Source organism: Zingiber officinale, chromosome 4B (assembly GCF_018446385.1).
Source record: "Zingiber officinale cultivar Zhangliang chromosome 4B, Zo_v1.1, whole genome shotgun sequence".
NCBI lineage: Eukaryota > Viridiplantae > Streptophyta > Magnoliopsida > Zingiberales > Zingiberaceae > Zingiber > Zingiber officinale.
The window spans coordinates 53151675-53165665 of NC_055993.1; the positions used below are offsets into that span (position 1 = coordinate 53151675).

Genomic DNA, 13991 nt, shown 5'->3' on the forward strand with positions numbered 1-13991 from the left:
GGGAGGATGGCCGGCCACAACACCAAGGAAAAGAGGGAGAAAACAATAGAAGTTGTAACCCATGAAGGCACCCCAACCCCTTCTTTTATATTCCTTGGCTTTGACAAATAAGGAAATTTAATTACAATAAAATTTCCTTAACTTTCCTTGACAACAATTAATTAAGAAAAATTAAATAAATTTTCCTAATTAATTGTATGTGGCCGGCCACCTCATGGAGACCAAACAAAGCAATTTTAATCACCAATTAAAATTCCTTATTTGTCTTCGGAAATTTTTAAAAATAAAATTTCCTTTTAAAATCCCTTCATGGTTGATAAAAAGAAATTTCTATAATTTTAATTTTTCAACATGTGAATAATTTACAAAGAGAAAAAATAAAATATCTTTCCTATCTACAAATAAGGAAAGAGATCTAATCTCTTTTCTTAATCTTTTGTAAAAGAGATATTTTAATTTTAATTCTCTCCAATAAATTATATCTTCCACATAAGAAAAATTTAAAATTAAAATTCTTTTTAATTTCATTAGGGCCGGCCCCCTCTAGCTTGGGTTCAAGCTAGGGCCGGCCACCTATAAACCATGCTTAGGCCGACCCTAGCTTGATTCCCAACACTACAAGAAAATCCCTCATAGACATTGGTGGAACAACAACAGTTTTAATCAAAAACCGATGTCTTTGAGTATTTTACACCGGTTTTTTCAAAAACCGGTGTCTATGAGTGCAGATTTTCGCTCATAGACATCGATTTTTTAGCCGATGTCTATGAGCGCCTTTTTTTCGTTAATAAACACCAGTTTTAACAGCGGTTTTTAAAACCCGATGTTAATGAACCAAAAAAAAATAATTTAATTTTTCCACCAATACTTAGCCAAAATTTGCAACACTTCACTCTTCCCTCCAAACCTAAACCTATATCGTGCAGTCCACCATCCACCGTATACCGTCGCGACGCCACCACCACTTTCCTCCTCGCCTGTTCCTCTCCCGATCAGGATTGACTCACGACACATCTCCTCCACCTCCTCCCTTTGGGTAAGAAGAGGAGCCCTTCTTCGCATTTCGAGAAAGGAGAGGTGGCGAGTTGGTCTTGTTTTCTAGGGTTTCAGAGTAGTAGCGGCGGAGGGAGGCAAGATGAAGACGACCAGGGGGAAAGGTGATACTAAGTTCCACCAACACTACAAGAAATTTGAGATTCAACTACACCTAATAGACAACGATTTTTCAAAAAACTGTTGTCTTTTTTTCATTTAACAATAATTTTATTGAAAACTGTTGTTGTTGGCCATATTTTTTTGAAAATAGACAACGGTTTTTAAAAAATCATTTTCTTTTGTATGTCAAAGACAACGGTTTTATTAAATTGTTGTCCTATGTGCGTGTTTTGGAGTTTAAGATTATGGTGTTGTCTTTGAAAATTATTTTTTTTAAAAAAATAATCCAACATAGTTATTTGTCCATTTTCATGAACAATAGTGTGTTTATAGAATCTCATTTTCATAGATGAAGTGAAATTTATATAACGAGATATTTCTCTCTTAAATGTTATATCTATAGCAATTCCATGAATTTAGGAAAAAATAAAATAATATAAAATAATAAATCTATAAATAATTGGAAAATGAATTTATATAACCACTTATTAAATTTTATAAAAAATTTCTAGATTTATTTGGGGTTTGTTTAATGAATTTATAAGTAATTCAGATAACTAACGAGGGATGGGAAAAAGTCTGTTGGGTAATCTTTTTAAAGGAAATGTTGATTTACAAAATTTGTTTTTTTTTCCTTTTGCCCTTAGCCTCCGTCGTTTCCTCTCCTCTTTTGTGATTTCGAAGCCGCCCTCACGCGACTTCGAAGCCGCTGGCCCTACTTCGGACTCTTCCGTCTTCCCCTCCACACCGTGTGCCGACGCAGAAGACGCCGACCACATTCCCATCGTCATCGACCGCACGAGCCCTCTGCTACCTCCCTCGGCCGACATGGGGTCTTCGCCCAACCCCTTCTTTATTCATCATCGTCTTGGTGACCTAAGCAGGGCACTGCCCCGGCCGCCGCCAAGGACTTGAGATCCTTGGCAGTCTTCTGACAGAGACCCGACCCTTGCCCTCAACGCAGTCGATGTCCGCACGCCCTGCCCTCAACGTAGCCGAATTGGGTAATCGGTTTCATTAACAATGTTAATTAAAGTTCTGATTTTGTTAATTATGATTGATTAATTGGATGTTAGGTTAATAAGTTAATTGAATTAAAGTTCATAGATGCATGCATGCTAACAGTAAAATTTAATCAAATAACTAAATGGGGATCGATTAATCAATCCAAATGATAGTTAGGATTTATCCTTTCGTCGTCTAATGGTGTTGTTCTTCTCTTTTGATGAAAAGGTCACTTATTAATAACGGATTGGATCTTCCTGGTCCCTTTGATTCCTCTACGAGAGTTGGTTAAGGTATTCTTACTTTCCATGCATAAGGTGTATAGGAAAAATAATATAAGTGCTTGTGCATGGAATTTGGACAGTTTTGTAATTATGTTAGAAATTTTATAGAACTCTTAAATTTTAAGCAAACAATCAATTGATTTGATAACAAGAAATATCAATTAGGTAAAATTTGAGATCCAGATATCATAGCCCTTTGCATTCCTTTCCTTGGATTGGATCTAATGTAAATTTAGTTTTGCCATATTAATTCCTGAAAACATAATGCCATTGATGTAACATTCCGTGCTCTGAATTCAGCATTACAAATTTTGCTGAGATTGATTAGATGAATCATAAGTCCTTATTCAATTCATTTAGAATTCGTTACAACACATATAAGAAGGTTAAATAATCACTAGAAAAGGAGAACACATGATTAACCTACCTAGGTTGTTTATGATTATTAGAATTATGTTAATACTTAGCTTTGTTCTGTATCCTATGTTTGTAGGATTTGAGTTCGAAGCAAACCCTCTAACTAGATGGTTTGGACACTCTACATTTTCTACATTTGAGATGGGTAATTTCTTCTTGTTTTCTTTAGTTTCTTTGACCTTAGTACATGATTCTATTATTTGCGTTGATTGTGTAGTAGTTCTTGCTTGTCTTCTACATTTGACTTGTTTCTTTAAATGGTGAAACTTAAACTAAAGATTAGAAAGTCAACTAATGTAACATGCCACTCCACTTCTCTTCTTATGATTTAGCTCATGATCAATGTAAACTTAAAGGATTAATCCAGAGCATATGATAACTTTTTGGATTCATTTTTATTTAAGACATTCTTTCTTTTAATGGTCCCTTTTAGAATTTAATGTATGACTTATTCCTCAGCATCACATGGAGTGTGTGGGAACCTTTGCACTAGATTGCCCCTTTTAGAATTTAATGCTTCTTGATCACTGTGAAAAATAATGTTTGCATGGTTTATAATAGAAGCTTTGTATGCAGTGACATAGAATGAAAATTTTGCTTCATAAGAAATTTAAGAGCCACTATATTATTTCAAGAGGTTACCATTTAGGTTACATAGATAACGCTTTTTGCACTTCTGTTAGATGACTACATCAAATGGTTTTTATGGTTATGTAACATTTAAGTAGCGTAATTAGAATCTGGTGTACAATTTGATTTTTAATTTGTAATATATGTCTTTGTTTGAGTGGGTGTCCTCAAAAGTACTAGGAAAATGTCGAAAAACTAAAAAAATGAAGAGACTTTAATAAGTTAAGGAACACTAGGAGCTGCAGTGTCGTCTCTTCATCGACATCCAAGCATAAAATCTCATGTTATATTGCTCTACCTTTGTTTTAATAGTGTTGTTAGTTATCATTTTGTTAGTTGCTTATGAAATTTCTTTAGAATATTGTAGATATTATTTTCAAATGTTAGAAAATTCTATATTAAATTTTATTTTAAAATTTAGTATTTTGAATGATTTATAATATTGGAAAATTGTGTATTATTTTTTTATATTTTTTAGCTGAAAAAAAAGACAACGATGTTTTCATTGTTGTCGTAGGCAGTTATGAAAAATGACTATTTCTTTGTTATGAAAAATACAACTAAGAAACAATGGCTTTTGTGTGTTGGGTAGTTTCTCCGAAACATAGTTCCTCTCTAATTTGTAGTTTCTTTTCTTTTCCATGTATATTTTAGGAAAAATTACTTTTTTCCCCTTAAATGATGGGATTCGTATCAATTTTGTTAGCAACTTTGAGTTGTATTAATACCAAAGTTTAAAAGTATCATTCCTTTGTTCCCTTCTCATTCTTCTTCTTCACTTGTTTACCTTCAATCCTTATATTATGCTTTCTTTTGGCTACAAAGGTTTATACTTGATATGGTTATGAGGTGGAGAAACTGCCTGCATTCTATAAACCATCGAGCATTCAAATTGATCCGTATAAATACCTTTGTGATTTATACTAAATGTGTGCTTTCTCTCAAAATCTCAAATTAATACTATCCATTCTGTTAGGCTGTAAACTCAATATCCTGATACTTGTCTAGGGATACACTTAATAAGCACTTAATTTGTGTAGTCTAATTCAATTGTGTTAGGCATCTAACATTGTTTCCATAGTCAAGCTAACTAATACACCAATATCCAGTTATCTATGTTCTATTGATATCGTGGCCAGTTAAACCATTATTTAAATCTATGTTTTAGATTGTTTTTCATACTAGCATGTTGTATCACTCTTTGCTTATTCCTTTGCTGTAGTATCAACTTGAAATATGAGAATAATCTTTAAGCTCAATCACAATTCAAGATTTAGCAGCATTTTGAAGAAGATGGTGTTTCAACATTGCTCTAAAAGGTGATATTAGTAATTCTTAATTTAATATTCTCCTCTATTGTAATATTATTTTAATGGTGATTGTCTGAGGTTATTGAAATTTATTATGTCAATACAAGTAGAATCTTTTTGAGTTTCTGAGATTATCTGTTTAAATAAAAATCTTCTCTTCCTATTAGCTAATTCTGTTGCTTGCTAGTGATTATGCTTATCTACTATTTGCTTTACTCTCACATGTGAGAGTCAGTTCTTTTCTTACATGTTTGTTTATATCATATATTTAAGTTTATTTTATTTATAACAAGTACTCTCTTTTTCCTTGTGTTTAAGAAAGTGAAAGTGAGGATGATGGTCTTGACATGGGTGATTATGATGATGTTGAGGAACCTGAAAATGAACCAGAGGCTGTTAGGAAAGAACCAACCATTGAGAAACCTGCTCCTGTTTCAGCACTACCCAAAGATGCTGAAAGGCAACTGTCAAAGAAGGAGCTTAAGAAAAAGGAAATGGCAGAGCTAGATGCACTTCTATATGAAATGGGCATTGCAAATTTTAATTAGTTTATTTTTGATAGATAGTAAATTTTAATTCACTTATGTTGCTTCATACATATGAAGCGACTGTTTAATGTGTGTTGAATTTGTTTATCCTTGTTATGTAGACAAGAAGCTATTGGAGCAAAGTAGTGAAGGGGAGAAGAAAGAAAGTGATAGTGCTCCTTCAGAGAACAGAATCTTAAAGAAGAAGAAATCCAAGAAAGAAAAATCATCAAAGGAACAGGAGGAGCATGATCAAAATCAGGAGAAAGGAGACATTGAAGCTGAAGTGACAGATGCATTTGCAGTTGACGTAAAGGAAAGGATAAAGAAGGTGGCCTACCATGATGTAGAAGAAATCAAGCAAAGAGATGGATGCCGAACAGTTGAATAAAAGGACTTCTTACTTAAGTAGTAGGCTAATTGGTACCTCAACTAGTCAATTGGTGGATACGGACTTGATGTGTATAATATTTATGTGGATACGGACTTGATGTGTATAATATTTATGTGTTGGTTACATGGATATTGACTTGTCTGTATAATATCAGTTTTTCACTATTTCAGAAATCGAATCTGTGTCGTTAAACAATACTGATATTACATCGATTTTCCACTGCTGCAAAATCGGTGTCATTAACTAATAATATTACATCGGTCGTATACCGCACCCAAAACTGGTGTTATTAACATATAATATTACATCGGTTTTACACCCGATGTCGTTAAGTGCTACTACACCAGTTTTAACCCAATGTCTAAAATGACAGACCTTTTACATCACCTTCATAGACATCGGTCGAAAATGTAATAGACACCAGTGGAAAACCGATGTCTATGAGGGTTTTTATTGTAGTGCAAGCTAGCTTGGCCGACCCCCTTTAGGTGGGTATAGAAGGTGGGTATAGGTGGGTATAGTACTCTATAAATAAGAGGCTACGATAGGGACCGAGAGGAGGAATTGATTTTGGTCTACCGATAAAATTAAGCATCCCGTGTTCGCCCCGAACACACAACTTAATTTTATCAATAACAATTCATTCCACTAGAGAACTATTATTGAACTACCGCACCAATCCCAAATTACATTTTTAGGCTCCTTATTATGAGTGTGTTAGTCTCCCTGTGTTTAAGATGTCGAATGTCCACTAATTAAGTGAGTTACTGACAACTCATTTAATTAATATCTTAATCCAAGAATAGTACCACTCAACCTTATCGTCATGTCGGACTAAGTCCACTTGCAGGGTTTAACATGACAATCTTTATAAGCTCATCTTGGGGACATTATCAACCTAAATTACTAGGACACAGTTTCCTTCTATAATCAACAACACACACTATAAGTGATATCATTTCCCAACTTATCGGGCTTATTGATTCATCGAATTAAATCTTACCCATTGATAAATTAAAGAAATAAATAACAAATATATGTACTTGTTATTATATTAGGATTAAGAGCACACACTTCCATAATAACTGAGATCTTTGTTCCTTTATAAAGTCAGTATAAAAGAAAACGATCTCTGATGGTCCTACTCAATACACTCTAAGTGTACTAGTGTAATTATATAGTTAAGATAAACTAATACCTAATTACACTACGACCTTCTAATGACTTGTTCCTTTCTAATTTGATCGTGAGCTACTGTTTATAATTTATAAGGTACTGATAACATCATCTTCTGTATGTGACACCACATACTATGTTATCTACAATATAAATTAATTGAACAACTACAACAAATGTAGATGATTTGACCAAATGTGATTCTTTATTCAAAATAAATGTTTACAAAAGCTTAGGCTTTCAGTATACACTCTAACATTACACACCATGAGGAATCATAAGCAAGCATAGTTTAGGTTTTAAACTTTCTCTAATCCTTTTATTTCTTCTTGACCGAAACCTAAAGGAGCATGATTCTAAGTTTTTAAACAACATAAAGCATGAAAATCTTAAACCAACATCATATAATGGATTACACACCATGAGGAATCATAAGCAAACATAATTTAGGTTTTAAAACTTTCTCTAATCCTTTTATTTCTTCTTGGCCGAAACCTAAAGGAGCATGGTTCTAAGTTAGCAACATAAAGCATGAAAACCTTAAACCAACATCATATAATGGATTGCACACCATGAGGAATCATAAGCAAGCATAGTTTAAGTTTTAAACTTTCTCTAATCTTTTTATTTCTTCTTAACCGGAACCTAAAGGAGCATGGTTCTAAGTTTTTAAGCAACATAAAACATGAAAATCTTAAACCAACATCATATAATGAATTACACACCATGAGGAATCATAAGCAAGCATAGTTTAGGTTTTAAACTTTCTCTAATCCTTTTATTTCTTCTTGGCCGAAACCTAAAGTAGTATGATTCTAAGTTTTTAAGCAACATAAAGCATGAAAACCTTAAACCAACATCATATAATGGATTACACACCATGAGGAATCATAAGCAAGCATAGTTTAGGTTTTAAACTTTCTCTAATCCTTTTATTTCTTCTTGGCCGAAACCTAAAGGAGCATGGTTCTAAGTTTTTAAGCAACATAAAGAAAAATAACGAGGAAAACTACTTGTACTACAGGTGAGATGAATACTTACATCCTCTTGCTTGATTTACTAAGAAAAGTACCCTTGGTGGAGGAGAAGAAGAAGACTTCCGCTTCTAGGACTCCCCTTTGTGTACCTCGCTTGTGAGAAGGATTAGGCCTTAAGGACTCTTCCTTGTGTAGTTTTCTTAGGGAATAACCTTAAGTTTGTTTTCAGAAATGGGAGAGGGGAAACTTAGGATTTCGGTGGAGGAAGAAGAAGGAGAAGAAGGAAGGAGAAAACCAATTTCCCTTGCCCTCTTATTCCTTTTTTATTCTAAATGAAAGAAGGAAGAATGAACTTTTCTTTCCTTTATCTTTTTATTCCTATTTATTCTAAATAAAAGGAAGAGGGAAGAACACAACTTGTCATTCTCTTGCTTTCTCCCTTAATCCCTCTCACTTATTCTTGGTGAAAGAAGAAAAGTGTTCCCTTACCTTCCCTACCTTTAACCACAAATTCCATTTCCTTTCTAACAATACTTCATCTTGGTCTATTGGTTATTCCATACCACTTAAATCATACCACTTGTTAAGAGGTTCAAGGTTCACACCTTGGCCATGCCTCTTTTTGGTTCTATTTTTTTTTTTTTTTTTGCAGAAGGAACCCACATAAAACTCATTCTAATCATGCAAAAACTATATAAAATTACTAGAGACTTTATGGGTGTTACATGTTCCGAATAGGAGGTTCTGGTGAGTTCAGTTTTCTTCAGCCCTTTCCAGTCTACATTTCCTACTTTTGTTCAGGAAATTGTACCGCATAATTATTACTATTAGTTATAACTTATTATGCCTGTCTATCTGGTATCTGCTAAGTTATTGAAATCACACAGTTGATATATTGTTATTTCAGGCTTCAGGTAGATATTATGGAGTCGCTTGGAGTATCCTGTCTGCCGGTCCTACGTCACATATGAAGATCTGTTTTATGGTTTCTTTAGTACTTTATTTGGTTTATGTATTCGGGGTACTTAGCTTTATATATTCCGGATTTGTTTCTGGATTGTTGTGATGTGGTGTCTTGTATTGTTTTGTTGTGTGGTGTAAACCTAGCTGGCTAGCAGTCTGGTTTTTGGTTTGTAATTATTTTCTATCGTTTTCCACTGTGTTTTTGGTTTTTAGTACAACTGAGTGGGTTGTTTAATATATATATATATATATATATAACTGCGTGATTGTGAATATTTCATTCCAACCGAGTGGGCTAATTATAAACTGTGTGGTTGTGTATATATTCCAGCCATGTGTGGATGATTTATATTTTTGTATGTATAAATACGTTAGATTGTCACGTATACAGGGGAGATGTTGCCAGATTTTTCCTCTAGCTGAGACTCCGTCGGGATGTGACAATTTATTTGGTATCAAAGCCATAGGTTTACGAGGCCTGCTTTTTGTGTTTTGATTTCGTGTTTTGATTTTCTCGATGTGACTTTTTCGAGTTTTGGGACCCGGCAATGGCAGAACATTTCCAAGCTATAGGAGGTATGTTGATATATTTTTATCATGCATTTCTATTGGTATATGCATTATTGTCTATTATAGTTATGACATGTATTAGCACTCTTTATTAGTACCTGTCTAGTTCCTGTAGCATATATTACATGTGTTGGGTCAACCACTGATCATGGTCGATTCTAATGGAGATCAAGGATTACATCTCAGGAATTTTCATATCATACCACCAGTAGTTTTAGCATCTGTTACTACTAGTTAGGAGTTAGAGGCATATACCAGCCCCTGCTATCATTAGCTGGGTAGTGGTTAGTAACTACATATTTATGTTTCTTGATACTCAACCAGTAGAGTACCTATTTACTTTAATTAGTTACATTAGTAGATGATTGATTTACTCTTGTTAGATCAGTCAGTAAAAGACTGATTTACGCTTGTCAACTTGGGTAGTCATGGATCGATTTACCTTAGTTTCTTGTGGAGGATTAATGTACTCTTGTTAGATTTAGTTAGTAGATGACCAATCTAATTTTTGGTTGGTCTGATCAGCAGGGGATCGACTTACTCTATTTTATAGAGATGTTGATCTTTGAGTTACTCATGCTTAGTTAGATATTGTAAGCACATTTGAGTACATGACTTGTATCGATATGGAAAAGACTGAATTAGCCGTATGTCATTGTCAGTTTGGTCAGTCTATAGAGGATCGATGTATCCTATTCCATGAGGGCTTTAATATTAGACTGTATGTCCCTGGTTAGATAACTTAGAAGGTGCATTTGGGCTACGTGACCCCCACTGATGTAAGAAGGTGTAGAGCTAATTGCTTAACACTTAGGAGATATAACCGCTACCAAAGTGTTAGTTGATTAACACCTATGAGATCCACTATTCCGAGTGGAAATATCATATGATGATCTACGAGTGGTAGAGTGTCAATTGATAGATATTTTGACTAGCTATTTAGTTATAGTGTTTCTCTATCTTGTGTGCATTGCTCGCCTCTAGAGGTTCTAAACCTCAGGTAGAGCAACCATAGCATGAAGTACTACAACACAATGGTTAGATGACTCAACTAATATTGTCTCTATCAAGTAGCTTAAGGCCTTGATCACGTGATCATTCACCAAGGTCTTGAGGTCTATATGTTAGATCAAAGAGTGTTCGACCTTTTGTCGACATTTGATGGAGGATATTTACAGTCACGACTATGAGAGTTCTAGAAATACACTCTTGATAGGTAGACTCTTAGTCAGGAGGTTGAGTGAACCATTAGATATAGTCTATGTAGTGGTACAACATAGACATGCAATGTTAAACCATGGAGAGTATTTCTTTCTTGGCCTCTATTTGTTCATTTGAACTTGGAGCATGATTATTACTAGATGATTAGGCTGCCATACCTTGGATTGTCTATGATTATTATTTTTCCTGCTTGATACTTATGCTTGATTTTTGAGGTATACCACTAACCCATGAGAGTAGGTAGCATAGGGTTTTGTTTGGTTGAATGGGTTAATATGCTGATTATGTATATCTATGTTGTGTGTACAGATGATTGGTAAATGTTGTAGGAGTCTTAGGATAGACGGTCTATTTGCAGGTAGTGTTTGTATACATGTCCAGTTATGATTGTTGTAGGTTTCTTGTGAATTATATGTGGTTAGGTGTATGTGTCTGATTGTTTTATTGGAGCTATCTTGTCGATTGAACCTGTGTTGTGGTATGTGCACATGTGTTTGGGTGTTTTATTGGAGGTATCTTGTCGATTGAATCTAGGTAGTGGTATGTGAACATGTATTTGGGTGTTATGATGGAGGTATCTTGTCGATTAAATCTATGTCGTGGTATGTGTACATGTGATTTGGTGTATTATTCGAGGTATCTTGTTGATTATATCAGTTCTATGTGTGCACTCATGTCTATTATGTTTATTGGAAGTATTATGTTGATTATACTCTTTGTGTATGTGTATATATGTTATGTGAGTATTATTGGAGGAGTATTATCTATTATACCCACGCTGATATATGCACACGTGTTCAGTATGTATTGTTGGAGGTATCATGCTGATCATACCTATGTTGTGTGTGCTCACGTGCGTGTTGTGTGTGCACGTGAGTAAGGTGTATTATTGGTAGTATCATGATGATTCTACCTATGTTGAGCGTCTACCATTTTGTCTTTGGTTGTATACCTTGTCAACTAATTCTCCTACTAGTGACTGACCCACTACGATGTTGAGAGAGTTGACAATGGATTTGATATATTTATTAGGTTGTTATACCCTTGGCTACCCACGGTGACCCGTGGTAAAGCGATCTCATGCAATCTCTAGCTAGATAGTTAGATGTCTTGATCACTTATAGATTGTTTGTGGTGGAGCGTAACTCCCACATATTATAGATTGTTGTGGTAGAGCATTGCTCCCACATATTATGGATCGTTTGTGGTGGAGCGTTGCTCCCACATATTGAGGATTGCTTGTAGTAGAGCGTTGCTCCCACAAGGCTGATAGTGCCCTAGATGTTATCATGGACTCGATGATCTGGGTATCCCTAGGATATTGGATTAGTATATGTTATCTTTATTGATGATGTGGTGATCTATTCCTAATCCGAAGTGTATCATGTACACACCATCTTCGCATAGTTCTAAGGATGTTTCGACGAGAACATTTATATGTGAAATTCAGTAGTGCGTATTTTGATTGTCTTCTGTGAGATGATTGAAACACATGGTCACCAGTAGGGGTATACCATGGATCCACAAGAGATAGAGGTTGTTACCAGTTGGGAGTTGTCGTAGCCTATACAGGAGACTCGCAACTTCCTTTGTCAAACTAGTTATTACCAGAGCTTCGTTGAGGGTTTTCCTCACGTTGCTATGCCACTAACACGCCTAACCAAGAAATGGGTGAAGTTCACGTGGCCAAAAGCCGGCGAGACCAGCTTCCAAGAACTGAATCGGAGATCTGTGTCGGCACCAGTTCTGGTTTTGCCTCTAGAGAGGACGAGTTCGTACTCTATACCGAGGCTTCTCTACAAGGTTTGGGCTCTGTTTTGATGCAACATGGCAAGGTAGTCTCCTATGTTTCTCGTCAGTTGAAGGTGCAAGAGAAGAACTACCCTGTACATAATCTAGGGCTAAGCGCCATTATCTTTTCTTTGAAAATTTTACGGCATCATTTGTAAGGTATTATATTTGGGATTATTACGGATCAAAAGAGTCTCAAATATCTTTTCACCCAGAAGGAACTCAATCTCCGACAAAGGAGATGGATGGAGTTCCTGAAGGGTTACGACTGAACCATCAGCTACCACTACGGGGAAAGCTAATGTGGTTGTCGATGCACTTAGCCGGAAGTCCAGAGCGACTTTAGCTTGCCACCGAGTTGTGGTCACGGACTTGATTCAGGGTTTCTCCGAGTTGGGCCTTGAGGAGCAGAGACAAACAGAGCAGGGTATTCTGGTTACCATGGTTTCTCAGTCATCGATCAGGACGTGGATTCGAGAGGCCTCGGGCTGGTGATCAGCGCTTACAGTCTATTGGCAACTAACTAGCTTCCGGGCAGCAGACCGAGTTCACCCGAGATAACGAGGGTATTATTTATTTCTGAGATAGATTATGCTTACCTCAATCTCATCTGGTCTTGGAGGAGTTACTGCAAGAGGCTCATCACTCCCATTTTGCGATCAACCCAGGCGCAACCCGCAGGTATCGAGATTTAAGGTGATCCTATTAGTGAAACGACATAAAGATAGACATCGTGGAGTTTGTAGCTAGATGTCTAGTCTATCAGCAGGTGAAGGCGGAGCACAAGAGATCTGCCGGATTACTTCAGAGGATTCATATTTCGGAATGGAAATGGAAGCACATCACCATGGATTTTGTGGTGGGATTGCCTAGGACACGATGAGGCCATGACGCGATTTGGTTAGTTGTTGATTGATTAAACAAATCCACACACTTCCTAGCAATCCGGAAAATTGATTCTCTGGATCGATTGACAGAGTTGTATTATCGAGAGATCATGAGATTGCATGGTGTTCCCTTGAGCATTATATCAGATAGAGACCCAAGGTTCACATCCCAATTCTGGTAGAGCCTATAGTAGGTCTTGGGCATATAACTCTGTTTTAGTACATCATTCCATCTGTAGATAGATGGGCAATCAGAGCGGACCATCCAGACTTTAGATGACTTGCTGAGGTCTTGCATTATGGATTTCAGAGGCAGCTGGGAGGATCACTTGCCATTAGTAGAATTCACCTACAACAACAGCTATCATTCAGTTATCCAGACTCCCCTGGGGTGTGACATTGTAACCACCCCATGGTAATTTTGATGTGATCAACCAAGTCAAGTTAGACTCTCCATATTTAATGCCATATGTCTAAGTGTGCAATGACTTAGGAACGCAAGAAATTAAGTGGAAGATGTGATGGACGAGAAGGATGACACGAGAATTAAGTTGACGGGCTCTATGCATCTGAGGGAGGAGAAGCAGTAGAAGAGTATGCCAGTGGAGCAAGGATATGCGAGGAACTTCCGAGGAATGAGAAGCCGAAGCGGAATACTGCTCGAGGAGAGAAGCGACTTGGGTT

General features: G+C 36.1%; 1 protein-coding gene across 13 annotated transcripts; it reads left to right on the forward strand.

Annotated features, from left to right (window-relative positions):
- Positions 1-1784: 1784 nt before the first annotated feature.
- Positions 1785-9092, forward strand: LOC121975068. Of its 13 annotated transcripts, none has more exons than XR_006110208.1 (5): positions 1785-2159; positions 2389-2453; positions 2938-3006; positions 4714-4810; positions 8783-9090. XR_006110208.1 is itself a non-coding variant. In XM_042526437.1 (3 exons), the coding sequence occupies exons 1-3, from the start codon at positions 2123-2125 to the stop codon at positions 5347-5349; spliced, it is 336 nt and encodes a 111-aa protein (XP_042382371.1). In that variant the 5' UTR covers positions 1785-2122; the 3' UTR covers positions 5350-5895. The 13 variants fall into 13 exon arrangements, 3 of the variants coding, with proteins under 3 accessions (XP_042382371.1, XP_042382372.1, XP_042382370.1); XR_006110204.1 differs by lacking the exon at positions 8783-9090 and adding an exon at positions 5120-5895; XR_006110205.1 differs by lacking the exon at positions 8783-9090 and adding an exon at positions 5124-5895.
- Positions 9093-13991: the final 4899 nt, after the last annotated feature.